Source organism: Heterodontus francisci, chromosome 16 (assembly GCF_036365525.1).
Source record: "Heterodontus francisci isolate sHetFra1 chromosome 16, sHetFra1.hap1, whole genome shotgun sequence".
Classification (NCBI taxonomy): domain Eukaryota; kingdom Metazoa; phylum Chordata; class Chondrichthyes; order Heterodontiformes; family Heterodontidae; genus Heterodontus; species Heterodontus francisci.
Window position 1 is genome coordinate 93,903,005 of NC_090386.1, and position 27,733 is coordinate 93,930,737.

The 27,733-nt window shown below is 42.9% G+C and overlaps 1 protein-coding gene across 1 annotated transcript in view; it reads left to right on the plus strand.

The window, feature by feature from the left end:
* The window catches only part of asip1 (agouti signaling protein 1), a 72,471-nt gene extending 44,934 nt beyond the window's left edge, over nt 1–27,537 (plus strand). Inside the window, exons 2-4 of the mRNA XM_068048860.1 lie at nt 15,524–15,705; nt 20,993–21,063; nt 23,362–27,537. Coding sequence (XP_067904961.1) covers nt 15,540–15,705; nt 20,993–21,063; nt 23,362–23,553 — 429 coding nt within the window. The 5' untranslated portion in view covers nt 15,524–15,539 and the 3' untranslated portion in view covers nt 23,554–27,537. The remainder of the gene's footprint in view (nt 1–15,523; nt 15,706–20,992; nt 21,064–23,361) is intronic.
* The last annotated feature ends 196 nt before the right edge of the window (nt 27,538–27,733 follow it).

The following is a 27,733-nucleotide window of genomic DNA, read 5'->3' on the forward strand; positions in this document are numbered from 1 at the left end:
TTGTTATGTGAGTGTTTCTATTTTTCTTTGCAAAAAGTGTTTTAAGAGCTGATATTTGAATTGTGGACTGAGTGAAGTGTGCATAGACTGCAAGGCACCTGTTTCCAAGCAGCTCAATTGGGAAGTCATAGAGTCATTTATAGCACAGAAGGAGGCCAAGATTTATGACTGTCGCATGACTTGATTGTGGGTTTTAGTTTCACTTTGCATTGTACAAGAAGTGTGGGCTGGACCAGCAGCATGCAGTGAGCTGGCTGGGACCTATTTGCAGACCAGACAAAAGACCTACTCTTTGTAAAATAAGACTTGCCTCTCTTGGAAAAAGAAATCCTACATTTGAGATGGTGGCTGTGATCTGCCTGGTGAAATGAAAAGACCCCTGGAGAGAGAAAATACCCAAGAAAAGAGGAGTTGCTACTCCCTGTGGAAGAAAACTGCTTTGCAGAAAGAGACCCCCTACAATTTGAAAGGTAACAAATTCCTATTGCCTCCAGTCTCTGGAAAACTTCTGCCTCAAGAGTGATTCCTGTTGCCTTTTGTGTTTGGGTGATCCTGAAATCTCAAGAAAGCTTCTATTGCTAGACTGGTACTGCAAAAACCCAAATAGACCTGTTGCTACATCCTTTTGCTGAAAGATCTGTATGGTGCCTGCTGCAGACGATTTGCCTGGAACACCTACCCATTACAGACTGTTCATCAACTTTGCCTGGAGAGACTTAGAGTGGCATCCAACTATTCGACTCTGGGACACCTCACCGACCCAGAAATATCCTACCAGACCGTGATAACCCAATTATTTTATTATTTCGAAGAAACTGTTGTAAACCAAAAAAGTATTTTTCCCCGGTTAACTGGATTTTGAATGTATGTGTGTGTGCATGAGGGTTAGGAAGAATAAGGAGTTATAAAATCTTTTCATATATATAGATTTATCTCATTATTGTTTAAGACTTAGTTTATTAATAAATAGTTAATTTGTTGTTGTTTAAAGAAACCTGGTTTGGTGTGCTTTATTCTGGGGGACAAATAGAGCGTTTAATTTGGCTACCTTCAGGCAGGTGGGAAACTTTACTAATATGCTATTACCTGTGGAGTAGTGGGACTGAATTAACAGTGTATTTCTCCCACCTTGGTCATAACCTCTTTGAATCGCATTCTATGCTGCATTCCAGCATGGACTCGATGGGCCAAATGGCATCCTTCTGTGCCGAAAATGACTCTATCCCTCTATATACAGAAATTCCCCATAAACTCATCTTCACATTCTTAGTGTCAATTTTAAGTTGAGCACCTCTTATCATTGCTTCTCAAACCAATGGAGCTATCAAAATCCTTCATCAAATTCAAACCCTTTATTAAAATTCTCCTCGACTTCTCTGCTCCAGTGGAAATAGTCTCAGTATGTAAAGTATTTCCACATAACTATATTTCTATATTTCTCATCCTTAGTGTCATTTGGCTGAATCTACAATGTACGTTCTATATGCTTTTAATATCCTTCATCCGAGGACTTCGTCCTAGGGTGTTAAAAGAAGTGGCTAGTGAGATAGTTGATGTATTAGTTTTAATTTTCCAAAATTCCCTAGATTCGGGGACGGTTCCGTTAGATTGGAAAATAACGAATGTAACTCCTTTATTCAAAAAGGGAGGGAGACAGAAAGCAGGAAATTACAGGCCAGTTAGCTTAACATCTGTCTTAGGGAAAATGTTAGAAGCTATTATGAAAGACATTATAGCAGGGCATTTAGAAAAATTCAAGGGAATCAGGCAGAGCCAACATGGTTTTGTGAAAGGGTAATCATGTTTAACCAATTTATTGGAGTTCTTTGAGGAAGTTACATATGGATAAAGGGGAACTGGTGGATGTATTGTACTTAGATTTCCAGAATGCATTTGATAAGGTGCCACATCAAAGGTTATTGCAGAAAATAAAAGCTCATTGACATGGATAGAAGATTGGCTAGCTAACAGGAAACTGAGAGGAGGCATAAATGAGTAATTTTCTGCTTGTGGCAAGATGTAACAAGTGGTGTGCCACAGGGATCTGTGCTGGGGCCTCAACTTTTCATAATGTATATAAATGACTTAGATGAAGGGACCGAAGGTATGATTGCTAAATTTGCTGATGACACAAAGATAGGTAGGAAAGTAAATTGTGAAGAGGACAAAAGGAGGCTACAAAGGGATATAGATAGGTTAAGTGAGTGTGCAAAGACCTGGCAAATGGAGTATAATGTGGGAAAGTGTGAAATTGTCCACTTTGGCAGGAAGAATAAAAAAGAAGCATATTATCTAAATGGTGAGAGATTGCAGAGCTTTGAGATGCAGAGGGATCTGGGTGTCCTAGTGCATGAATTGCAAAAGGTTAATATTCAGGTACAGCATGTAATTAGGAAAGCTAATAGAATATTATCGTTTATCGCGAGGGGAATTGAAAACAAAAGTAGGGAGGTTATGCTTCAGTTATACAGGGCATTGGTGAGACCACATCTGGAGTACTGTGTACAGTACTGGTCTCCTTATTTAAGGAAAGATGTAAATGCATTGGAGGCAATACAGAGAAGGTTTACTAGACTATTACCTGGAATGGGCAGGTTGTCTTACGAGGAAAGATTGGACAGGCTAGGCTTATATCCACTGGAATTTAGAAGAGTAAGAGGTGATTTGATTGAAACATATAAGACCTTGAGGGGTCTTGACAGGGTGGATGTGGAAAGGATGTTTCCCCTTGTGGGAGAATCTAGAACTAGGAGTCACTGTTTAAAAATAAGGGGTTGCCCATTTACTACAGAGATGAGGAGAAATTTTTTCTGCTAGTGGGTCGTGAGTCGTTGGAATTCTCTTCCTCAAAAAGCAGTGGAAGCAGAGTTTTTGAATATTTTTAAGGCAGAGGTAGATAGATTCTTGATAAGCAAGGGTGTGAAAGGTTATTGGGGTAGGTGGAAATGTGGATTAATCAGTTCAGCCATGAACGTATTGAATGGTGGAGCATGCTCAAAGGGCCGAGTGGCCTACTCCTGCTACTAATTCGTAAGTTCGTAATGGGAACCGAAAACTTCATACAGCACTCTTAATTTTGACTTAATCAATAGTTTGTGCAAATTTGACATAACCTCTGTCTCAGGTATACAAATAGTCATTTGGTAGTACAGAACTTGAATATTGCTGAAAACAGACATTTTGTCTAAGCTTTTCGTATTGTACTCATCAGGACAATTCGCAAGAATGCCAATGTAAGAGAAGCAACAAATTTATTCCAAATGAGAAGAGAGTGCTGATTGGTTGGCAGAAGGGAATATCAACTACTTACCTATTAGTTGATGGTCAACTTCTTCCAGCTGTTGGTACGAATCTATAAACATTTGGTGCTTTCCATAGTTGTTTCAAGTTGCAAAGCTTTACAGGGAATGGTATGGCAAGTGCTGAAGGATTTTTACCTGATTTCAAGGCTTTTTCACATGCCAGTTGTTGTCTGGCATGGGTACACTAGTAGGCATTTCCCCTGGAATACAGCATCACTAGGAGAATGAACAGAGACATGCTAAACAAGACAAGCTGCTAAAAGAGGGAGGAGGAAGAGTAGAGGGGAAGGAGGAGGAGCACAAGGAAGAGAAAGAAGGGGAAGTGGAAGGGATGGCAACCTAGATGCCCCTTTCTTCTCAGGCTTATACATGAAGAACTACTTTGAGTGAGATACCAGTAACCACAACCCCAATTTCCCATTCACCAACAGTCCCACACTTCTCACCTTCCCTATGTCACTGTCATTACATTGTCGTCCTGGCCACAATACAAAAATAAAAGCTACCACAAAATAAACATTCCAAACCAAATTTATAAATGAAATCATGCCATATGGTATACAAATGTAAACTGATATTGTGCATTCCCTTGCCTGCCTTCTGTGTGCCTTTGCCTGTCCTGGTGCTCCTCTGCAGTGCTATCTCAGTGGCTGCAGCATGGGTGATGGAAGGCTGTTGAACTTCAGTGTAGGAGACTTCAGATGGTCCTGGAGAACAACCTCAAGCAGCTCTTTGTCTAGAATACCTAGCTTCAGCCTGCACTGGCAAAGTGACAGGGGTGGGAGCCTGAATACTGTCATCCTGAGAGCAATCTGTGCTTGCATAACAGCAAGTTGACCTTGCATGACTTCAGTCTGAGCTTCCACTGCAGCACTCAGACTTTTGGAAGTTGCCATTAGATCGTGTATCATATTAGGTCCACAAGTGTGCTAATGGAGCTGACCACCACTTCCATGCTGGAAAGCATGGGTTCTATGCTCTGCTCAAAGCCTTGTGCCAAGTTGGCGCTGGATTCCTCTATCTGGCAGGCTTCACAATGCACTAAGCATTTAATTGTGCATGCCCATCAGCATTCTCCCAGCATTCCATTGAAGTTCTCTGCAGCAGAACTCCTGTGCAACCTCACCGTCCAGCAAGTTGGCACCTGTACTATCCTTGCCCCCTACCCTAGCTGCAGGCCACTCATGCCTGGTGTCTCACTATATGCAGATCCCACCTCTATGCCACCCTCTAAATTACACAGTGTCAGTATCTGAGCTGATGGCTCCAAATGTGAAATCGAGTGATGGTATATCTTCTTCTTCACTGTCTTCTTACTGTTCCTCCATTGTCTGAGAACACAGCTCTTGGGTATCTGAAAGGAGGAAGGCACAAGGGTAAGGGGACTGGGGGGAAGTAAGAGGTGCATAATTATACTATCTGCAGCTTGTAAATCAAAAGAGATTATGAGATGAGGAGTGTGAAGGGAGAAGGCGGATTAGGTATGTGGATACAGTCATCAATTATTTCAGCCTTACCACTGGCCACGAGCTGAGCAACTGATGTTCCATTAAGGGCTAGCATTATCTCCTCCATGGAAGGTAGGACATGCAGGCATGTTTGTTCCTTTTCGGTTACCTTCTGCTGCTGATGTTTGTGCACCACCTTGTTCTGCAAGACAGAGGGAAGTGTGTCAGTGATTGACATGAAATCTGTTTGAGTATTGTGGCTATCATGGTAGAACAGCTGGCAGTGTGTGCAAGCTGCGAGATGTGAGCCTTGCAGCAGTGCTAAGTGTGTGAGGGTGCAGTGGAGCATATGCACATTAGGTATGAGTCCTGATTGATAGAGATTGTTGGTAGGTGAGTGTTGGGAGTGTGGAGAATTAAGGAGTGTCAGAGGCTAATGGAGCGGTTGGTAGGATATAGTATTTGAAGATACATTCACTGACCTTGACCACTTGTGTGAGGCCATTGAACTTCTTGTGTCACTGCATCCAGGTCTTCGGGGCTAGAATATTGGCATTGACCTCTACAGCTACCTACTCCCACTGTCTTTTCAGTGTGTGTTTCGAGGACCTCTTGAAGATACAGGACATCTCTCCTATTTTCCACCTCATCCACCAAAGCCTCCAGTGCAGTGTCCAAAAACCTTTTGAAGCCTGTTGCCTGTTTCCCAGCACACATTCACTTCCTGCATGACTGCCATCACCTGCTCCAGCTACGCCTCTCCTTTAAGCAGTGGAGGCTAGCTTTAAGTGGTGCTCAGAAGTGATGATTTTGAATCCCCTATGATGCATGCAGCCAGTGAAAATGCAGTTAGCATTGGCTGCATGCAGCAATCACTCTAATGAGCAGGCTGCATGAAGTTGGCATGCTGCCTATATTTCAATCAATGGGCATTATGATCGCCGAGCTCATTTTCGGGGGCTATCCAATTTAGCCCCCATCATATGAAATGTTCTTGGTATATAATGGTTCCCATGATGCTATTTGTGGAAAGGCCACTCGCCAGTGGATAAAATATACTTTGTGGTTTTTGTTTGATTACTCTTGGGGGTCAGTGAAAACATTTTTATAATAAGCACAAAGGCACATAAATTTAAATAAATGTAAAGTAAATTAAAAGCAGATTTTGAGGAAAAAACTTTTATTCAAAGGGTGACTAATGTTCGTAATAATCTATGATGTAAAGTAGATGGAAAGATGCTGGGGAGTTCAAAATACAGTTTGAGGGATAGATAGGTGAGTTGGAATACTTAACGGATGAGTTTCAATTGGTTGAATGGCATTCTCTTGTCCTTTACATTTTCTTGTATTTTAGAACTTTTTCAGAAGTTTAAAACAAGTGATAGAATCCATTACTGGGTAGATTGTCTATGGTTTGTGGAAGCAGTGCTCTAAATGGGGGGGGGGGGGGGAGCTGAATGGCCTTTCTTCATTCTCTGCTTTCTTACATTCTCAACAGGGTAATAAAGGGGACCCACAATTAATAGAGAAAAATATGAAGACAGCTCCTGAATCTATCTTTTTGAAACTGACTATCAGAATCATAGCAGTAAAATGGAATACAGATTTCAGGACACTGCTTTGTTGAGGTGAATGAATGCACGGTACAGGGAAATGAATACACCATTGTTTTATGTGATGTGCTCCCCCTCCCTGAGTGCTGCAAAGTTAAGCGGTGGGACTTTGTTTTTACCCACTGAGTGACTGGTTTTAATAATGAGCAACCTCCCAGTGCCTGAGGCATGCATTAGATCCATGCAGCTCAAACTAAATATTAGTTTAGTTTGTAGAAACTGAGATTAACACTGCACGACAAAATGCTTTCAATCATACTTTCACCAGGCCAGAGACATCTGGAGCCTGCAGCCAGAGTTCTGGAATACTGAAATAGTCTTTAAAACCTTTCAGATGTTAACCATGACCTAAAGCATAGGTTTTCAAATGGTGTTCCGAAGAAGATGCCATGAGATTCATGAGATCAGCCGAGTTCTGTCCATTTGGGGCTATCTTGAGCATACAACATTTTTTTCTCAGCTTCTTTAGCTCCATGGCACCTTGGTTCTGTTGATGCATTGTTTTCCTTTGGGGAAGCTAATACAGTCTTTCAGAAGTTCAGAAAAAGTTTGCCCAGGAGTATATCAGTACTTGCAAAGGGTCCCACCTGTGTGTCAATTATTTGCACAGGGTTCCCAGAGTTATGTCAGTATGTGGCGAGGTTCCCCCTCGAGTTGTCAATATTTGTGGTCCCACCACACAGAAAAGTTTGAAGGCCACAGGCTCATGGTTTGCAAAGAGTGAGCACTAACTAGCATTATTATGAATGTTTTAAGCAGAACCACATACAAGGCTTTTACTTAGTTGGTAAATGCAATGACTGGTGTTGATCTGAATGATACAGACCAAGAAAGTACCAATTTTGGTCCCTATTGTGTACTGAGTTCGGTAATCTCAGACAGGAAGGTGGTGCTACCTGGTTGGGTTGAGGGAAGGAGGAGCCGTGACTCAGTGCAAGCACTTCCTGCCTCTAAGTCAGAAAGTTGTGGGTTAGCCCCACCAAATAGTGGGAAGGGGGCAAGTAATGTCAAAAAGACAAGCCTTAAGGCTTTGTGCCTTAATGCGTGGAGCATTCGCAATAAAGTGGATGAATTAATCGTGCAAAAAGATGTAAATGGGTAAGATATAGTCGGGATTATGGAGGCATGGCTGCAAGGTGACCAAGGATAGGAAATGAACATCCAGGGGTATTCAGTATTGAGGAAGGACAGACAAAAAGTAAAAGGCGATGGAGTTGCATTGCTGGTTAAAGAGGAAATTAACGCAATAGTGAGGAAAGATATTAGCTCTGACGATGTGGAACCTGTATGGGTAGAGCTGAGAAACACGAAGGGGCAAAAAACGTTAGTGGGGGTTGTATATAGACCCCCAAACTGTAGTGGTGATGTTGGGAATGGCATTAAACAGGAAATTAGAGCAGCAAGCGATAAAGGAACATCTGTAATTATGGGTGACGTCAATCTGCATATAGATTGGGCAAATCAAATTAGTCGCAATACCGTAGAGGAGGAATACTTGGAGTGTATACAGGATGGTTTTCGTTGAGGAACCAACTGGAGAACAGGCCAGCCTAGACTGGATATTGTGTAATGAGAGAGGAATAATTGACAATCTAGTGGTGTGAGACCCCTTGGGGATGAGCGACCATAATATGATGGAATTCTTCATCAAGATGGAAAGTGACGTAGTTGATTCTGAGACTCGGGTCCTGTATCTTAATAAAGGAATCTACGAAGGTATGAGGTGCGAGTTGGCCATGATGGATTGGGAAATGTTACTTAACGAAGATGGTGGATAGGCAATGGCAAACATTTAAAGAGCGCATGGCTGAACTGCAACAATTCTTTATCCCTGTCTGGCGCAAAAGTAAAATGGGAAAGGTAGCCAAACCATGGCTTACAAGGGAAATTAGAGATAGCATTAGATCCAAGGAAGAGGCATATAAATTTGCCAGAAAAAACAACAGACCTGAGGACTGGGAGCAGTTTAGAATTCAGCAAAGGAGGACCAGGGGATTGATTACGAAGGGGAAAATAGAGTATGAGAGCAAGCTTGCAGGGAACATAAAAACTGACTGTAAAAGTTTCTATAGGTATGTGATGAGAAAAAGATTGGTGAAGACACATGTCAGAAACAGGGGAATTTATTATGGGGAATAAAGAAATGGCTGACCAACTAAAATGTATACTTTGGTTCTGTCTTCACAAAGGAGGACACAAATATCACACCAGAAATGTTGGGGAACACATGGCTTTGTAAGAGGGAGGAACTGAAGGAAATCAGTATTAGTAGAGAAATGGTGTTGGGGAAATTGATGGTATGCATCCCAGAGTACTTAAGGAAGTGGCCCTAGAAATAGTGGATGCATTGGTGGTCATCTTCCAAGATTCTATAGACTCTGGAACAGTTCCTACAGATTGGAGGGTAGCTAATGTAACCCCACTATTTAAAAAGGGAGGTAGAGAGAAAGCAGGGAATTATAGACCAGTCAGCCTAACATCGGTAGTGGGGAAAATTCTAGAGTATATTATCAAAGATTTTATAGCAGAGCACTTGGAGAACAGTGGTAGAATCAGACAGAGTCAGCATGTATCTTCCTCTGTGAAGACAGACACAAAGTAATTTTCCCATTCTCCATTACAAATTCTCCTATCTCTGCCTGTAAAGGACAGAGTCAGCATGGATTTACGAAAGGGAAATCATGTTTGACAAATCTACTAGAATTCTTCGAGGATGTAACTAGTAGAGTTGATGAATGACAGCTAGTGGATGTGGTTTATTTTGACTTTCAGAAGGCTTTCGACAAAGTCCCACATAAGAGATTAGCGTGTAAAATTAAAGCGCATGGGATTGGGGGTAGTGTATTGCGATGGATAAAAAAATTGGTTAGCAGACAGGAAACAAAAGGTAGGGATAAATAGGTCCTTTTCCGAATGGCAGGCAGTGACTAGTGGGGTACCACAGGGATCGGTGCTAGGACCCCAGCTATTCACAAGATATATTAATGATTTAGATGAGGGAACCAAATGTAATATTTCCAAATTTGCAGAGGACACAAAACTGGGCGCGAGGGTGAGTTGTGAGGAGGATGCAGAGAGGCTTCAGGGTGATTTGGACAAGTTGAATGAGTGGACTAATGCATGGCGAATGCAGTATAACGTGGATAAATGTGAGGTTATACACTTTGGTAGCAAAGACAGGAATGCAGACACTATTATCTGAATGGCTATAAACTGAGAGAGGGGAATATGCAGGGAGACCTGGGTGTTCTCGTACACCAGTCGCTGAAGGTAAGCATGCAGGTGCAACAGGCAGTAAAAAAGGCAATTGGTATGTTGGCCTTCATAGCGAGAGGATTCGAGTACAGGAGCAGGGATGTCTTGCTGCAATTATACAGGGTCTTGGTGAGACCACACGTGGAATATTGTGAGCAGTTTTGGTCTCCTTATCTGAGGAAGAATGTTCTTGCTATAGAGGGAGTGCAGCGAAGGTTTACCAGACTGATTCCTGGGATAGCGGGTCTGACGTATGAGGAGAGATTGAGTCGGTTGGGCTTATATTCACTGGAGTTCAGTGGGGGGGGGGGGGGGGGGATCTCATAGAAACCTATAAAATTCTAACAGGACTTGACAGGGTAGATGTAGGAAGGATGTTCCCAATGGTGAGGGAGTCCAGAACCAGGGTCATAGTCTAGGGAAAGGGGGTAAGCCTTTCAGGACTGAGATGAGGAGAAATTACTTCACCCAGAGAGTGGTGAGCCTGTGGAATTCGTTACCACAGAAAGCAGCTGAGGCCAAAACATTGTATGTTTTCAAGAAGGGGTTAGGTGTAGCTCTTGAGTCTAAAGGGATCAAAGTGTAAGGGGCGAAAGCGAGAACAGGTTACTGAGTTGGATGATCAGCCATGATCATAATGAATGGTGGAGCGGGCTGAATGGCCTACTCCTGCTCCTATTTTCTATGTTACCACTCCAGAGACTTGAATATATAGGGCAGATTTTATGCTGCCCTTGGAGATAGGCCTGGAGTTGGGGGGGCAAACAAAATGGCAAGGGTGCCGTTCCCAACGTTGCCTGGACCCCCTGCCATTTTGTCTGGGGCAGGCAAGACCGAGCATGGCCTTCCTGCCCCAGGCCAATTGAGGCCCGTAAGTGGCCAATTAACAGCCTCTTCCCACCTCCACTCCAATTTTGTGGAGGATGGAGAGGCCCGTGACTGTGTGGAGGCATTGCCAGGTGAGACTTGGTAGCATCCCGGGGGGGGGGGGGGGCGCGGTCATGGAAGGGATTCTCCTTTGAGGGCAATCCAGGGCCCCCTGGCAGTGATGGCCGCCCCCACTCCCCAGGAAGAACACCCTCAACCTTACTAACCAACTCTCCCGCACGCACCCCCCCCACCCCAACCGGGTCGCCGGGACCTGCCTGACTGGCCCTGGTGACCCCCGACAGGACTTACCTGTCCCAGGGTCTCCAACGTCCTCAGTACTGGAGGGCCACTTTCAGTGTCACTGCCCTACTGCAGAGCTACCGTCCCTCCAACTGGCTGGCAGCTCTGGAGGCGGGATCCTGTCCCTTAAAGGGATGGCGTCCCCAACGGTGGACAGTTAATTGGCTGCCACCGTTCAATAGCAACGGGGTCTGATGGAGGGCTAAGGAGGATTCTCCACCTGCCGTCCGGCCTGCCACCAGGGCACCTATCGCCAAAACAAAATCCAGCCCATAACCTAGGTTGACACTTCAGTGCAATGCTGAAGGAACACTGCATTGTTGGTGATACCATCTTTCAGATAAGACAATAAACTGTAGGCCCTCTCAGCACTATTCCTAAGACAAGTTGTAGAGTTCTCCCCAGTGTGCTGGCCACTATTTATCTTCCAGCCAACTATTTGTGGGAGTTTGCTGTGTGCAAATTGTCTATCACATTTTTTACATTCCAAAAGTGACTACAATTCAAAAGTGCTTCACTAGCTGTAAAGGACTTCGGAGCAGCCCATTGGGGTCAGGTTGAGAGGCTGGGGGGCTGACAATATGCTGGGGGAATGCTTCAGGAGGCAAGCCCAATGTCCTCCCACCACCATGGCATATTGCCAATGGTAGGCACCTCAGCGGCCAATTGAGCCACTTAAGGACAAATTAACAGGGTCCAAGGGGATTTTTCCAGCATCAGGAGGGTCCGCCACCGAGTGGGGAAACCACCAGGTAAACCCTGGCAGCCTTCAAGTGGGTTCCTGGTGGGGAGCCCCACCCTTGATGGGTGCTCCATGGCCTCTGAGGGCCCCCCCAGTAGCAATGGATGCCCTCGCAGCAAGAGCATTGCCAGTGCACCATGAGCACCTCCCCCACCCCATCCCCCAACCCCCCAGCCGGCCCCAATCGCCTGCCAGTCCCTGGATTCTGCACAAAACCTACCTGCTGTTCGAGGGCACCTCACCATTGAGACACCCTGTCCCTCATGTTGCAGCCTGAGCAGTGGTCATCACTAGTGGTGGCGCTGCTGAGCTGCCAGCCCTCTGAAACGACAGCCCTCGGGGGCAGGCCGCCATCCTCAATTGGACAGCCGTCCCGATGGCGTCCTTTTAATTGGCCACCAGCCACAGGAGCGAGATTAACTCCCGCTTTCAGCCCCGGCTGCAGGACTTTAGCCTCTGCCAAAAAATATTTATTGATTGCACGGGTTAGGATTTTTCTTTCAAACTCACCCTGGACTAATCCATGGGAGAAACAGCACTCAGCTACAACAACATGCATTTATATAATGTCTTTCAAATAGGAAAACACCACCCAAGGGCATGTACTTTCTTCCCTCCCACTTTGAAAGCACTTTTTCAAGGCCATAGTATTTCTGTCATTTCAGTTTTCAGCAGCCCAAAATTTAACTTAAAGTTCACCTTTTCTTAAGAAAAAAGCTTAAAATGAGAGTCTCACTGTGGAACTCTTATTCAAATTTAAACCATCAGAAAAAATTATGACTTCAATGGAACAGAAAATGAGGCAGAGTGTAAAACAGGTGGCCAATTCACTGTTGCGCAATTCCACCCCTTATGACTATCTCGACGAAGAGAGATATATGACGCACTGTGGAATGAGGTTTATGGACAGTTGGTAGTTCTGCTTGAGGAAGAGAAATAGAAAGCAGAGGTTCCTGGCTTTAAGAATATGGTGTGCAAGGACGATGTTGAGTAAGAGCTCAAGCCAGAAAAATGAAGCACAACACATGTGCAGGAACAGAGTGTGCTCCCGTGGGAAATCTGTGATGGACCAGTCATGTGCGTAGTACAGCTAGATTCTAGTTGTCTTGGGACAGCAAAAGCAAAAACCATGAACAAAGTCAAAGCTGAGAGGGTAGTTTATGTACAGAAGACTGGAATGGAAGAATGACATTGTACATAGCAGTTGCTATCAATTTTCCCGCTCAGCCATTTTCCAAACATATTTGTTCTTGCGTTCACAGCCAGATTTAATTGACCTTAACATCCCCACTAAGTGTTGCCTTGGCTCAGAGGTAGAATTGTTGTCACTGTGTCAGTTAACGCCTCACTCTAAGAATTAAACATAATCTAGGCTGACACGTTAATGCAGTACTGAGGGACTGTTACATTGAGAGACATTAAACTGAAGTCCCATCTGCCTATTTAGGTGAATGCAAAAGATGACTTAGCTCAGTTCAAACAGAAGCAGGAAGTTCCCCATACCAACATTTAACCTTCAACCTAATACCACAAAAGCAGGTTAACTGGTCTTTCATCTCATTGCTACTTATGTGGCATCAAGGAACCCTATCAAAATTTAAGTTAATGGGAACCAGGGGGAAAATTCTCCACTAGTTGGAGTCATACCTAGCACAAAGGAAGATGGTTGTGGTTGTTGGAGGACATCACTGCAGGAGTTCCTCAGGGTAGTGTCCTAGGCCCAACCATCTTCAGCTGCTTCATCAATGACCTTCCCTCGACCATAAGGTCAGAAGTGGGGATGTTCACTGCTGATTTTATAGTGTTCAGTACCATTCGCAACTCCTCAGATAATGAAGTAGTCCATGCCCACATGCAGCAAGACCTGGACAACATTCAGGCTTGGACTGATAAGATCCAAGTAACATTCGTGTCACACAAATGCAGGAAATGACTATCTCCAACAAGAGAGAATCTAAACATTTCCCCTTGATGTTCAACGGCACTAACATTGCTGAATCCCCCACCATCAACATCCTGGGGGTTACCATTGACCAGAAACTGAACTTGACCAGCCACATAAATATTGTGACGACAAGAGCGTCAGAGGCTGGGAATTCTGCAGCAAATAACTCACCACCTGTCTCCCCAATACCTGTGCACCATCTACAAGGCACAAGTCAGGAGTGTGATGGAATACTCTCCACTTGCCTGGATGAGTGCAGCTCCAAAAACACTCAAGAAGCTCGACACGATCCAAGACAAAGTAGCCCGCTTGATCGGCATCCCGTCCACCACTCTCAACATTCACTCCCTCCACCAGCAATGCAGTGTGTATCATCTACAAGATGTACTGCAGCAACTCACCAAGGCTGTTTTGACAGCACCTGCAACCTCTACCACCTAGAAGGCCAAGGGTAGCAGATGGATGGGAACACCACCATCTGCAAGTTCTTGTCCAAGTCACACACCATTCTGACTTGGAACTATATCGCCGTTCCTTCACTGTCACTGGGTCAAAAACCTGGAACTCCACCCCGAACAGCACTGTGGATGTACCTACTCCACATGGACTGCAGTGATACAACATGGCTCACCACCACTTACTCGAGGGTAATTAAGGATGGGCAACAGATTCTGGCCTTGCTAGTGACAGTCATAACCCATGAATGAATTTTTAAAAACCACCCAGTAATTAGACAATGTGGCCTTACACAGCCCCACGTTAGCAGCAGAATACAATATTCTGTATTTACATGACATAATGCTGTCCTTTATAAAGTAGCATATCTTCCTACATACCCTGAGAAATACCATAGGCAACGTACCCCACTCCCAAGATCTACCTGCAGGGCACCTCAGCATCGTAAATGATACGAAAATTGGTGGTGTTGTAGATAGTAAGGAGGAAAGTCTTAGATTACAGGACAATATAGATGGGCTGGTAAGATAGGCAGAGCTGTGGCAAATGGAATTTAATCCTGAGAAGTGTGAGGTGATGCATTTTGGGAGGACTAACAAGGTAAGGGAATATACAATGGATGGTAGGACCCTAGGAAGTACAGAGGGTCAGAGGGACCTTGGTGTACTTGTCCATAGATCACTGAAGGCAGCAGCACAGGTAGATAAGGTGGTTAGGAAGGCATATGGGATAATTGCCTTTATTAGCCGAGGCATGGAATATAAGAGCAGGGAGGTTATGATGGAGCTGTACAAAACGCCAGTTAGGCCACAGCTGGAGTACTGTGTACAGTTCTGGTTGCTACACCTATAGGAAGAAGGTGATTGCACTGGAGAGGGTGCAGAGGAGATTCACCAGGATGTTGCCTGGGCTGGAGTATTTCAGCTATGGAGAGACTGGATAGGCTAGGGTTGTTTTTCTTAGACCAGAGAAGGCTGAGGGGGGACCTGATTGAGTATACAAAATTATGAGGGGCATAGATAGGATAGATAGGAAGAAACTTTTTCCTTAGCGGAGGTGTCAATAACCAGGTGGCATAGATTTAAGGTAAAGGGCAGGAGGTTTAGCGTCCATCAGAGTCAAAAGGTGATTCAACCCTCACTCCAGAATTTGTGCACATAATCTGGGCTGATACTTTAGTGCACTAATGAGGAAGTGTTGCATTGTTGGAAGTGCTGCCTTTTTAATGAGACACTAAACTATTATTTTGGCCACATGTTCAGGCGGACTAAAAGAGCCCATAACACTATTCGAAGAACAGCATGGGTTTCTCCTGTAAACATCATTCTTCACCCAATGCAACAGATGAACTGGTCATTTATTTCATTGCTGTTTGTAAGACCTTACTCTGCAATAATAGGCTGTCGTGTTTGCCTATCTAACAGTGATTACACTTCAAAAGTATTTTACTGATTGTAAAGTGGTTTGGGCTGTGTTCAGGATGTAAAAAGTGCTATATAATTGCAAGTTCTTTCTTCATTATAGAAAAATATGTTGTCATCCGTGTTATAGATGCACAAGTAATAACCTGCTTTATTTTGCCTACCCTCTAGTTCTCCAACATTCAAGATGGCTAGGACTATGTATTTCTGCTGGATTCTCCAATACACCTGCTGCCTCCTTGTATACTCACATCTAGTCATGGAAGAAAATAACCCAGAGATTCCACAAAACAAGAACATTTCTGATCTCCATCCTGAGCAACAATCCAAGTACACTGGCATCTCCATAGTAGGTTAGTCATCAGATTGTTTGATACCTGAGTGGGGGGTGGGGTGGAAAGAGAATGCATTTTCATTCTTTTAAATTAGTTGCTTAGCATTTACATTGAGGGTCAAGCAGTTAATGGAGATTAAATGGGGCATTTTCAGGTTGGGAGGATGTGACTAGTGGAGTGCCACAGGGGCCTCAACTATTTACAATCTACATCAATAACTTGGATGAAGGGACCAAATGTATGTTAGCTAAATTTGCAGATGGCACAAAGATAGGTAGGAAGGTAAGTTGTCAAGAGGACGTAAAGAGTCTACAAAGGGATATAGATAGGTTAAATGAGAGGGCAAAAATTTGGCAGATGGAGTATAATGTGGGGAAATGTTCAGAGAAGGTTCACTCAGCTGATTCCTGGGATGAAGGGGTTATCTCATGAGGAAAGGTTGACCAGGTGGCACCTATACCCACTGGAGTTTAGAAGAATGAGCGGTGATCTTATTGAAATATATAAGATCCTGAGAGGACTTGGAGAGGTGGATGCTGGAAGGATGTTTCCACTTATGGGTGAGACTGGAATAAGGGGCCACAATTTAAAAATAAGTGGTCTCCCATTTAAGATGGAGATGAAGAGAAATGTTTTCTTTCAGAGTGTCATTAATCTGTGGAATTCACTTCTTCAGAGAGCAGTAGAGGCTAGGTCATTGAATATATCCAAGGCTGAGTTAGATAGATTCTTGCTAGACAAGGGAGTCAGTGTTATGGTGACAGATAGGAAAGAAGAGTTGAGGCCACATTCAGATCAGCCATGATCTTATCAAATGGCGGAGCAGGCTCGAGGGGCCAAGTGACCTACTTCTGCTCCTAATTCATATGTTTGTATGACAGGCAAGATGCTGACTTTGTTATTAAATAAAAATGCTCTCCAGTAATTTCCATGGGGATTCTCCCAGTAAATCACAGTAATTGCAGTGGAAACTCTGAATATTTGGCTTAAGTGAATACATCAATTAATTTAAAATCAGTCGTGGGCAAACTCTTAAGAGCCAGATTTCTGGGAGTCCCATTCTGGAAGCAGAAGTGCAATGGAGCAGAATTCCCATCTGTCCTTGAATACTAATAGAAAACCATCTCAAACCATAGGTACAGGATTATTTAAATGGTTGGAGTTGCAGCCTGTAAAGTTGCATCAGGGCTGACAGTGGCCATGAAAATCAGACAGAATGCGATGAACAGAAAGATTCTTTAAATTATAAAAAATTCTTCTAAAGGATCATGTTGTCATTTTTGGAGAGTTAATTGATCCCCTTGGGGCTTCACTTGATTTAATACCCCTCACCTGTTGGTTGACATGCTCGCTGTCCAGGAATTTTAGTCCTTTAGTATCTAAATTTCTAAATAAAATTAGTGGACAATTGTAAAAACAGAGGTTACTAAATGACAGTCAACACAGATTTGTTAAAGAGCAATCGTGACTGACAAAACTTGATTTGAGTTCTTCGATGGAGGGGGTTACATAGAAACATAGAAAATAGGAGCAGGAGGAGGCCATTCGGCCCTGCAAGCCTGCTCTGCCATTCATTATGATCATAGCTGATCATCCAACTCAGTAACCTGTTCCCGCTTTCCCCCCATATCCTTTGATCCCTTTAAACCCAAGAGCTATATCTAACTCCAAAACACAATGTCTTGGCCTCAACTGCTTTCTGTGGTAGCAAATTCCACAGGCTCACCACTCTCTGGGTGAAGTAATTTCTCCTCATCTCAGTCCTGAAAGGTTTACCCCGTATCCTTAGATTATGACCCCTGGTTCTGGACTCCCCCACCATCGGGATCATCCTTCCTGCATCTACCCTGTCAAGTCCTGTTAGAATTTTATAGGTTCCTATGAGATCCCCCCTCACTCTTCTGAACTCCAGTGAATATAATCCTAACCGACTCAATCTCTCCTCATACGTCAGTCCTGCCATCCCAGGAATCAGTCTGGTAAACCTTCGCTGCACTCCCTCTATAGCAAGAACATCCTTCCTCAGATAAGGAGACCAGAACTGCACACAATATTCCAGGTGTGGCCTCACCAAGGCCCTGTATAATTGCAGCAAGACATCCCTGCTCCTGTACTTGAATCCTCTCGCTATGAAGGCCAACATACCATTTGCCTTTTTTACCGCCTGTTGCATCTGCATGCTTACCTTCAGCGACTGGTGTACGAGAACACTCAGGTCTCACTGCATATTCCCCTCTCTCAGTTTATAGCTGTTCAGATAATAATCTGCCTTCCTGTTTTTGCTACCAAAGTGGATAACCTCACATTTATCCACATTATACTGCATCTGCCAGGCATCTGCCCACTCACTCAACTTGTCCAAATCACCCTGAAGCCTCTCTGCATCCTCCTCACAACTCACCTTCCCACTCAGTTTTGTGTCATCTGCAAATTTGGAGATATTACATTTGGTTCCCTCATCTAAATCATTAATATATATTGTGAATAGCTGGGGTCCTAGCACCGATCCCTGCGGTACCCTACTAGTCACTGCCTGCCATTCGGAAAAAGACCCATTTATTCCTACTCTTTGTTTCCTGTCTGCCAACCAATTTTCTATGCATCGCAATACACTACCCCCAATCATATGCGCTTTAATTTTACACGCTAATCTCTTATGTGCAACTTTGTTGAAAGCCTTCTGAAAGTCCAAATAAACCACATCCACTGGCTGTCACTCATCAACTCTACTAGTTACATCCTCAAAGAATTCTAGTAGATTTGTCAAGATGATTTCCCTTTCGTAAATCCATGCTGGCTCTATCCTTTACAGGCAGAGATAGGAGAATTTGTAGTGGAGAATGGGAAAATTACTTTGTGTCTGTCTTCACAGAGGAAGATACAAAAAATCTCCCAGAAGTACTAGGGAACCAAGGGACTTGTAAAAATGAGGAACTGAAAGAAATTAGTATCAATAAAGAGGTAGCATTTGAAAAATTAATTGGATGGAAAGTTGATAAATCCCCCGGACCAGATGAGCTACATCCCAGAGGATTGAAGGAGGTGGCTATAGAGATAGTGGATGCATTGGTGGTTATCTTTCAAATTCTATCGATTCTGGAAGGGTTCCTGCAGACTGGAAAGTAGCAAATATAGCCCCACTAACAAGCTAACATGCAGGTGCAGCAAGCAATTAAGAATTAATTAAGCAATTAATGGTATGTTAGACTTTATCGCAAGAGGATTTGAGTACAGTAGTGAAGTCTTGCTTCAATTATATAGAACCTTGGTTAGAACGCAGTTGGAGTACTGTGTGCAGTTTTGGTTCCCTTACCTTCGGAAGGGTAGTATTGCCATAAAGGGAGTGTAATGAAGGTTCACCAGACTTGTTCCCGGGATGGTGAGACTGTTATATGAAGAGAGATTGGGGAAACTGGGCCTTTATTCTCTAGAGTTTCAAAGAATGAGAGGTGATCTCATTGAAACGTACAAAATACTTAAAGGGATAGATAGGGTAGATGTTTCCCCTGGTTGGGGAGTCTCGATCCAGGGGACACAATTTTGAAATAAGGGGGAAGCCACTTAGGACAGAGATGAGGAGAAATTTCTTTACTCAGAGGGTTGTGAATTTTTGGAATCCTCTATCCCAGAGGGCTGTGAAAGATCAGTCATTGTGTATGTTTAAAGCAGAGATTGACAGATTTCTAAATACAAATGACATATGGGGATCTGAGGATAGTGTGGGAAAAAGGCATTGAAGGGGATGATCATCCATGATCATGTTGAATGGCGGGGCAGGCTCGATGGGCTGAATGGCCTACTCCTGCTCCTATGTTCCACTATTTAAGAAGGGAGCAAGAGAGAAAACAGCGAACTACAAACCTGTTAGTTTGACATCAGTAGTACGTAAAATGTTAAAATCTATTATAAAGGATGTGATAATTGGACACTTGGAAAATAATACGATTGGGCAGAGACAACATGGATTTATGAAAGGGAAGTCATGTTTGACAAACCTGTTGGAGTTTTTGAGGAAGTTACTTGTAGCATAGATAAAGGAGAACCAGTGCATGTGGTGTATTTGGATTTTCAGAAGGCTTTTGAAAAGGTGCCACACAGGATGTTAGTAAACAAAACTAGAGCACATGGGATTGGGGATAATATACTACAATGGATTGAGAATTGGTTAACAGACAGAAAGCAGAGAGTAGGAATAAACGGGTCATTCTCAGGATGGTAGGCTGTTACTAGTGGGGTACCGCAAGGATCAGTGCTTGGGCCACAGCTGTTCACAATCTATATAAATGATTTGGATGTGGGGAAAAATTTAATATTTCCAAATTTGCTGATGACACAAAACTAGGTGGGAATGTAAGTTGTGAGGAGGATGCAAGGAGGATTCAAGGGGATTTGGACAGGCTAAGAGAATGGGCAAGAACATGGCACATGGAATATAATATGAATAAGTGTGAAGTTATCCACTTTGGTAGAAAAACCAAAAAGGCAGGGTATTTCTTAAACGGTGAGAGGTTGGGAAGTGTGGATGTTGAAAGAGACCTGGGTGTCCTTGTTCATGAATCACTAAAGGCTAGTATGCAGGTGCAGCAAGCGATTAGGAAGGCAAATGGTATGTTGGCCTTCATTGCAAGAGGATTTGAGTACAGGAGTAAAGATGTCTTGCTGCAATTGTATAGAGCCTTGGTGAGACCAGACCTGGAGTATTGTGTACAGTTTTGGTCTCCTTATCTAAGGAAGGATATACTTGCATACTGGAATAGCAGGATTTTCTTATGAGGAGAGATTGCAGAAACCGAGCCTGTATTCTCTAGAATTTCGAAGAATGAGAGGTGATCTCATTGAAACTTACAAAATTCTTACAGGGTGTGACAAGGTATATGTGGATAGAACATTTCCTCTGGCTGGTGAGTCTAGAACAAGGGGATACAGTCTCAGAATAAGGGGCAGGCCATTTAAGACTGAGATGAGAAGGAATTTCTTTACTTAGACGGTGGTGAATCATTGAAATTCTCTACCTCAGAGGGCTGTGGAAGTCCAATTATTGAGAATGTTCAAGACAGAAATCAATAGATTTCTGGATACTAATAACATTAAGGGATATGGGGATAGTGGGGGAAAATGGCGTGGCAGTAAATGATCAGCCATGATCTGTTTGAATGGCGGAGCAGGCTCAATGAGCCAAATAGCCTTCTCCTGCTCCTATTGTTGTATTTCAGAAGTTCTTGTTCCTTTTCTATCAGAGCAGTTAACACTGTGCTTCAGAATTTGACTCTACAGTTTCCCAACCCCTCTCGCATCTTGCTTACAGAACTGCCAAATAGTAGAAAAATAAATTTCAGAAGAGACGGTGGAAGACGGAGCCCTAATCAACACAAAAAGGTGTGTAAAATTAGACAGTTTTTGTAGATTGACCCTTACTGTAATCTGCATCAGAAATAAGACATTTTAGAGTCTTCCAAATTGCTTGGTGGATAAACCCACTACCCAATGTGGCACTGAGTCATACAGGGAGGTCACAAGTCCAATTCCTGGTCCTAGTTATTTAGCCAGAGCCACAGAACAAGAGTTATAGGTGACTTAGGAGGCAAAATGCTAGCCAGGGTTCCTGCTTCTGGTTGCTATCCAGTGATTCCTGTCAGAATGCATGTGTGAATGTCAGTTGAGGGTAGAACTGGGCTTGGCTGGGATAGATTATTTACAGTTAAGTGACCTACTAAAATGCATGTCTGCTCAAACAAGATACTGGAGAATAGTTGGTGGAATTGCTACTTTACAGAGAAAAAGGGATTGGGGCCTGAACCCCCAGAGATGAGAGGGGTAAAAATTAGTTTTTTTAAAGTCTTTGAAACTTCTGTGATGAGGGAAGTCTGACTGTTTATGGGGTGGGGGGGTGGGGGGGTGGGGGGAAGGGAATGGCTCAACAGCTACCCAGCCCAACATGAGTAAGCCAGTATTGCCTCAGATGCACCCTGCTGTCTGTCAAATGTCCTATCCTCATGGCCGTGCCCCCCATTGCAAAAAACTTTGAGGGGGCGGGGTGCCAGTGATGGAGGCAGTATTCCAGCACTTATACACCAGAAAACTCACTCCTTTCATATTTTTGGGACCTATGTTTATAATGGCAGTCTAGAACCATTGTTTTCTGCTGCATTTGACTGTTGGGTCTGCAAACCAACTGTAAAAATGGTACCAGATTAAGCACTGGGTAGCAAACACACATGCCCACATGTGGATAGGCCTATTATAATTACACACAAATAACAGGAGTATGTCATGCAGTGTATTCCTGTCATTTATATGGCAGGAAAGCTGTGTGCAAGAGACACCTGTTTGTCTGTGGTCCAACACTATTTTGAGTGGCAAAGGTGGGAGTTTAAATTTTAAATCCCCCAAAAAGCAGTTGAATCAATCTAAGGACAGTTAATTCAACTCTCCATGATTTGAAAGATTTCTGCCCTTCTTGGCTACCCTAGAGGCAGCTGAACACACTACACTCGCAGGTCCCTGAGGCTTGCCGCTACCATTCTCCACATCCCATGACCCAGCTGAACTAGCCCAATGCAACAAATTGGGATATATCTTTGTGGAAAACAGAATTCCCACCTCATCAAAGAGTCACAGGGATTCCCAATGATTGAAATCCCCACTGGCATGTCCAAAAATTGAGTTTCTGAGCCCTTTGGAGGAAACATTAAACTGGGATAACTTTAAACAAGCTCAGTCTTTTTTTAAAGCCTGTAGGGATTTAATACAAACATGATATTTGGTACCTCAACTAGTGAGAGTACCTCTGGTGCCTTGTTATCGAGCTCTCTTAATTAAGAAAAATAGTAAAGCTAAAGAATGGAACAAATCGTCAATCCTATTTTGCATGCATTTTGGTACCAAAAGCCCTTTCTTATTTCTGCAGTTCAGCATTTTGGATTACTAACTTGTACTGTCACAGGGTGGTGGGCAGGATCTGTGGCTTTGAGTCTGATCTCAGTTCTGTGGGAAGAGGCAGTTTTCCACAGATAGGGACAACAGACATGAGAGTCATCTTTGGCAGTTAGTCTCAGCCAATTGCTGAACAGCTGCTTATAAAGTTGGAATTGGCAGAGCACTGAAAGGCATATTGCTTACCTATTATGTTGGCCAAGTGAATGGCACACAGTGTGGTGCAAAATAATGAAGGAAAAAGGGGAAAGAAAATAGAAATGTATTCCATTGCAATCTTTCTTGTCTCTTCCTCTATTTGTCAATATTACTGTTTATTCCTCCTCTGAACTTGTTCAAAATACATAGTTCTATATGGTCTTCCTCTCTGTATTCTTATTGTATTGAAATCAAAATTCTTCACATTGTCTTTAAATTGTATGTATTCCATCCTAGGACCTATAGAACTTTCTCCCTCCCTCAATCTTCCCTTCCTCCTACAATCTACAAGTATTTAAAACCCAAGCTTGATGCTATGACCACTCTATGTCTTGACTTACCTCATTTTTGATCCCATTCTCTCCACTCTTTGGTGGTGTCTTGAACTTTGGCCCTTGTCCTTTCACCTTTTGGTTCCACTTTGATTAGGAAGAGAATGCAAATCAGAAATGAAATATGGCCTTAACAAATCTTGTAAGGATGATTAGTGTAGTGATTATATTGCAATCTTCTTGTCTTTAATTTTCATTTCCTTAAATCCAGAACAACAGGATTACAATGATCCATAAGGTGAAGAAGCTAAAGCCACACAATGGTCATTGTGTGCAGCTCTGGGGAATGTGTCTACCACCATCTCCACCATGTTGCAACCCCTGTGCCTTCTGCCACTGCCGTTTCTTCAATACTGTCTGCTATTGCCGGAAGCTGAATGCCAAGTGTTTGGATAGAACATAAGCAGTTTGCTTCGTGATAATAAAAGCACAGCCAGCCTGGTTATAAAAATGAAAAGTAAATAATATGCATGCATAAAAAAATGTTTGGCAAATATTTTTGGAGAGGGAGAGAGAACAGCAAGAAGAGGTGTTCATCAAATTTATATGCAATAGTGGTACTTAACGCGATTTACATCGTCACACAATATCTTCAAAAACAAATTTGCCAAACAATTTATCATAAAGACAGTATACCTTTAAGAGAATCACCAAATGAAAGGGGGCTGGGAATCTTTATTAACAAATATTATTACAATAATTAGCACTGTTGAATTATAAAGTATGAACTAACTTAGGCTTCAGCTCATTAAGGTCTATTTTACCATTCATGCGAAAATAAAAATGTTTAGGAAAAGAAAGGATCAACGGGGCAGATTTCCCTTTAGAGCACTTGAACATAAAGCATTGATTAGGCAGAGCACAAAGAGAAAAATCGGGCAAGTTCTGTTACGTACGTACAACTCTCTCCACTCATGTTTCCTTTATCTGCTCTGCATGTTCTGCTTAGAGAATGCTTTATAACCAAGCACTAATGAGGAAAATCTGCCCCAACAAGTGAATCGCTATTTGATACATTTCACCCATTTCTGTCCACCGTCTCATCATACTGCTCAATCCTTTCTCTCTAGAAATTGCCTCTTGAACCCATTTATAATGCCACTTCAATAGACATTTCCACAGGTCGATTCCTGCTTTACGAACACTTTCACCTGACTTCCCTTCTCTCTTTTAATTCCCAAAGTATTAACTGGAGCCCATTGTCATTTGAGCCCTTATTCAAGGCAATCGTGTGGTCGTCTTACTGTGTAATAATGAGGAATCTTTTGTGTCCATAGAAAACATGTTGCAAGATCTAGGGTCTTGAGCATTGTTCACCACCCAGATTTGTGCAGCCTTGGAGGAATGGTTGTCTGTATTGCAGTCCAGCTGGCATCTGCCAGATGCAGAGAGAGAGGAAATCGCTGTGATAAATTGCACACTGATGAATTACTTGCACTGTAGGATCAAAGCTCCAGGAAGCAATCATGATCCTCCAAGTGCCAACGTTCCATTTTTCTTTCAGCTTCGAACAAGCCTATCTTGTATGTGTGTATCAAGTGAATATGCAAGGCCTTCTGCTACAAGTTACATTCACAGAATTGAATCCCTTTTTCATAAATAAAAACAAAAAATGCTGGAAATACTCAGCAGGTCTGGCAGTATCTGTGGAGGGAGAAGCACAGTTAACGTTTCAGGTCAGTGACCTTTCATGAGAACCTTCTTTTTCATGTAGTCTATGGTATTATGATGGGGTCACTGAAACATTATGTTCACACAACTGCCAATGGAGAAAATTGATCTATTTCTCTTGCTGCTGCTGGTTAATGTTGAAGACAATGTAGGCATTGGCATCTCTGAAGAGGTGATCCATCTGTGACTTCCTATATGCAAGAGTGATTGGCAAACTGGCTGATACCAAGCAGGTCGCCGAATGCTGTGCGGAATAATAATGTTCCATAAAAATTGAGCACTATACTTCATATTGCAGTTACTTCAACTGCAACATGGCAGGTTGCCTTCCACCTGAATATAAGTTACATTAAATTAAAATTTCTATTTATCTGATATAGAATGCACACTTCTTTACCATAGGGACACAACCCACATCATTAAACCCAGAGAACTTAGATATAGGCTGGCAAGAGTCAAGGCTTAGGAATTTGCAAGTGTGCACAGAGATAATGTTGTAGTTTGATCAGTTAAAACCATCTTATTTATCATCACCACTTTGCGGAACACCTCCACTCAGTCCGAAAGCATAACCCAAAGCTTCCGGTTGCTTGCCATTTCAACACACGCCCCTGCTCTCATGCCCACATATCTGTCCTGGGCTTGCTGCAGTGTTCCAGTGAACCTCAATGCAAACTCAAGGAGCAGCATCTCATTTAGGCACGCTACAGTCTACTGGACTGAACATTGAGTTCAATAATTTCAGAGCATGACTGGTCCCCCTTTTTATTTTCAGTTAATTTTTTATTTTTATTTTATTTTAGTTTGTTTCATCATTCATTTTTCCTACCATGTGCCTGCCCACTGTTTTTTTCATATTTGTGCTTTGGGCTAGGGCTGTTCATTTTTCTGTCCATTAACACCCTCTCTGCACTAACGCTTTGTCTTTCAACACACCATTAACATACGGTTTGCCTTTGCTCCATGACTTACTGCTCAGTTATTCTCTGTGACCCTGACCTATCAACACCTTCACCTTTGTTATATCTTGCTCCATCCCCACTTTATTTGCTTAAAACCTATTACATTTCTAACCTTTGCCAGTTCTGATGAAGGGGCACTAGGACACCCAGATCTCTCTGCATCTCAGAGCTCTGCAATCTCTCACCATTTAGATAATATGCTTTTTTATTCTTCCTGTCAAAGTGGACAACTTCACACTTTCCCACATTATACTCCATTTGCCAGGTCTTTGCCCACTCATTTAACCTATCCATATCCCTTTGTAGCCCCCTTATAACCTCTTCACAAGTTACTTTCCTGCCTATCTTTGTGTCATCAGCAAATTTAGCAACCATACCTTCGGCCTCCTCATCTAAGTCATTTATATAAATTGTAAAAAGTTGAGGCCCCAGCACAGATCCCTGTGGCACACCACTCGTTACATCTTACCAACCAGAAAATGACCCACTTATGCCTACTCTCTGTTTCCTGTTAGCTAGCCAATCTTCTATCCATGCCAATATGTTACCCCCTATACCATGAGCTTTTATTTTCCACAATAACCTTTGATGTGGCACCTTATCAAATGCTTTCTGGAGGTATTTCATCACTGGTGCATGATACGACATATTTTCTTTTGTTACGTTTGGGGAACACCTAGTTCGCAGGAAGGGTGAAGAGGAAATGGGGACAGAGATCCATTGCATCAGGCCTCTCCCTTTGCCCACCCCCCCATCCCTCCTCCCCCTTACAATACTGCCCTGGGATTTCTAGATCTTACCCAGTTCAGTGTAACTTGGCCTGCATCTGAAGTAGCTGCAGGCCTGGTGTAGCAATTCATAAGAAGAAACTAGACAGATATTTGGCACTTAAAGGACTCTAAGGATATGAGCTAGAGAAGTGGTATTTTTCAGATTACCAGCTAAGACAAAATGCTGTTTTCTGGTTTTGTACATTATGACATTCCTATGCTTACTTTTCTTGTAAAATAAAATGGCATGGCCAATTCTAGCCTATCCACACAGTATCAGATCCCAGCAAAGGGACAGATACCAACACATGAAGTGGTACTTCTACAATATCAGATACCAAAAAATTAGATATTAATTTTGTCATTTAGAACATTACTTTTGAACTGTTACTGGACTTGACATAACTTGTTTAAAAAGACCACAACAGTGGCTGAAATCATGGCTGCACATTTGCATTCTAAATGGCAGTTACAGGAAGAGTGCCTCCCTGATTCAATTAGCCAGATGGATTTTAATTAAGAGACATTGAATGTGTAAGAGTCAGCATTCTGCCCCCACTGAGAGTGTCTGCTAAGCTTGAAGGAATCCACAAAATCTGGCAGGAGAGATTGTCCCAAACAGGGAGCTAGTTACATGACTAACCTGTTGGCCAATTTGGAGTTCATTGAATTGTGCTCACAGAACAGAAAGGAAGAGACTGCAATTTGAGGACAACAGGGAAGGAAGGTCTCTCCCTCTCTCTCTCTCTCAAAAAGTTCCAGGGACCCACGGAAGTAACTCAAGCCTCAAGACAGAACACCATTGAAACAAGTTTGAAAGAGTGAACTGGGCCCCAACGAGAACTGCAAGCCTTAACTTCAATCAAAGGCTTTACATCAAACCCAAAAGCCAGTAACTGAACTCCAGCTATTACTTTAAACCTTTCCCTTTCTTTCTCCTCCTCTGTCTCTAAAAACGGGAGTGTTTATCGCGTATGCAACCCAGCGTCATGTATTCTTAGTAATTTTAACTGAGTTAGAGTTTTAAGGTTAATAAACTTACACCTTTCTTGTTTAAATCTGAGAAAACCTGTCTGGTTGATTTCTTTGCCATTACAATTCGAGAGCAGTCAGCAAGGACTCACTGAGAGGGAAGTTAAAACATGGTGTATTAAAAATTAAATCCTGTTACGGCCAAACC